Source organism: Egretta garzetta, unplaced genomic scaffold (assembly GCF_000687185.1).
Source record: "Egretta garzetta isolate BGI_Z169 unplaced genomic scaffold, ASM68718v1 scaffold108, whole genome shotgun sequence".
Classification (NCBI taxonomy): Eukaryota; Metazoa; Chordata; class Aves; order Pelecaniformes; family Ardeidae; genus Egretta; species Egretta garzetta.
The window spans coordinates 5,152,683-5,154,732 of NW_009260614.1; the positions used below are offsets into that span (position 1 = coordinate 5,152,683).

At 45.6% G+C, this 2,050-nt stretch overlaps 2 protein-coding genes across 2 annotated transcripts in view; one reads left to right on the forward strand and one right to left on the reverse strand.

Annotated features, from left to right (window-relative positions):
* Nucleotides 1-741: 741 nt before the first annotated feature.
* Nucleotides 742-2,044, reverse strand: MIS12 (MIS12 kinetochore complex component). Its single transcript, XM_009645110.2, has one exon. The coding sequence runs from the start codon at nucleotides 1,943-1,945 to the stop codon at nucleotides 1,313-1,315; it is 633 nt and encodes a 210-aa protein (XP_009643405.1). The 5' UTR covers nucleotides 1,946-2,044; the 3' UTR covers nucleotides 742-1,312.
* The window catches only part of DERL2 (derlin 2), a 10,919-nt gene continuing 10,812 nt past the window's right edge, over nucleotides 1,944-2,050 (forward strand). The window contains exon 1 of the mRNA XM_035900529.1: nucleotides 1,944-1,963. Within this exon, the coding sequence (XP_035756422.1) occupies nucleotides 1,944-1,963 (20 nt within the window). The remainder of the gene's footprint in view (nucleotides 1,964-2,050) is intronic.

Here is a 2,050-nt window from a genome sequence, read left to right on the forward strand (position 1 = left end):
CTCGGAACTCCAGCCTCCACACAGGCTGACATTTGCTACACGAGTCAGAGCGCAACATCAGAAACTCATTCCCTCTCACAGGACTTCAAGAGCAGCCCCTCAGTCTCCCAGGTCAAGGCAATTTATGTTTAAAGATACAGGTTTTACCAAGCCAACGCTGTAGGAAGTCTTCAGAAGGCAGGGAAGAAAGAGTTGCAAGGCGCATTTTATGCGTTTAATACTTTTTTTTTTTTTATTCCAGTAACTTCTAAATTATTCACAAGTTTAATGTCTTTCAAACCTTTGTGCTAGGATTGCTACTTCATGATACATCTCTACAGGAGATTCAAAACCTGCTGAGGCTGACAGAAAGATGTGTGCAGGCTGTAATGCAGTTTGAAGTAAGTATAGATAGCATAAGCTTAATTAAGTCACCTCAAAGAACTCAAGCATATCAGTCTTCACAACATTTGTACAGGAAAAGCTGATTAAACATGAGTAAAATGAACTTTGCTATTTAGTAGAAAAAAAGGCACTGAACAACAAAACCAAAACCAGCCAAACAAAATATATATATATAAAGCAACTGAGCTAAAGTAGGACAAAGCAATCGAGTTGCTCATTTCCTCCAGCAGCTTCTGTATCTTCCGTCTATGGAGCAGCACGCTGCCCTTGCTTAAAGAAAACACGATTTTCCCCTCTGCAACCCTATGCGGAGCAGCAAGGAACTGACCTGAAATTCAGTATTGATGCAAGCAGATCTATTTCTCAGCAGAGCCTTGACAAGAGCATCCCTGTCTTGCTCCACTCCGTGGACTTCCTTGTTGGTGTTTAAGCCTCAGCGACTGGCACTTTATCCTTAATGAGGCACTGCCTGTGCCATACAGCTCCTTTGGGAAGCTGGTGCAAAGTCCCAACATCCTCGCTGACAAAAACATCAACTCTGAACTGGTACCAGTCTGGAAATTCACTTAAGACATTCTTAAACGTGGAATTTTTTTTAAACAATAAAAGTAAACAAATGCTAAGTTGTGTCAAAAGTTAATGTTCCTAAGGTCAGGAAGGTACCTTCACAGCCAGGCTATCCAACCCCAAATTTATTCTGAATCACCATTTTCAGTTACATTTCACAGGAAATCAAGGCTTTTTTCTCTCCCTCCTTCCCTGGGGGAGTGCTAAATAGGTGCAAACTGACACAGTTCAACAGCTTTTATTCTAGATCCTGGCAGAATTAGAGGAGTAAGGGGTTAGGGGAGATGCTTCTGGAAAGATAAGCCCCTATCATTTTAAGCAAGCTGTCTAAATCTTTTTTGCTGTCTTTTCAGAATTTCCATTACAGTAACCGATCATGCTTCTTTATTTTTTTGCTTTTCTCTTCAACCTCTTTCAGCACGTCTTGCAGTTTCTTAGAGTTCTGTGTCAAGAATGCAAAGCTTTCTTTGAAGTTGCCAGTCCCGTGCTCCCTACAGATATTCTCAAGCCCATCAAACCACTGCAAAATCTTCTCAAGCTCAGCCTGGACGGCCTTCTGTTCTTCCAGTTCTGCTCGCAGCGCCTGCCCAGCCGACGCCTCAGCCCTGTACTGCTGCTGCAGCTGGTGGATCTCATCCTGAAGTGCCTGGAACTGCTCTTTGCTGTAGGGGTACTGCTCGTGGACCTTGTCCTCGGGAAGCAGCACGTTCTTGGGGATGTTTAGCACCAGCTGCAGCAGCACTTCTTCCATTTTACTGAAGAGTTTATCAAAGTGTTCCTTCATGAAGAGAAGAAATTTCTCCGTGCTTTTCCGGATTTGGAAGGGGCTGATTTTACAGTCGGGAAACCCGCCCAGCTTCTTCAGGATTACACTCTCAACCACCAGCATCATTTCGAAGAGGTAGTCCTGGAACGCGATGTAGACGCGGAGCATGCACGTCTGGGGGGTGAAGCCAAAGAACTGCGCTTCGTAGGCCATCGGATTGACCGACATGGTGGCGGCTGAAGGCCGGTAAGGAGAGGAAGGAGAAACGCGGGCCCTGGGGGAGACGGGCCTCGCTGTAGGCGGCAAGGCCGAGCCCGGAGCTGAGGGGAAGCC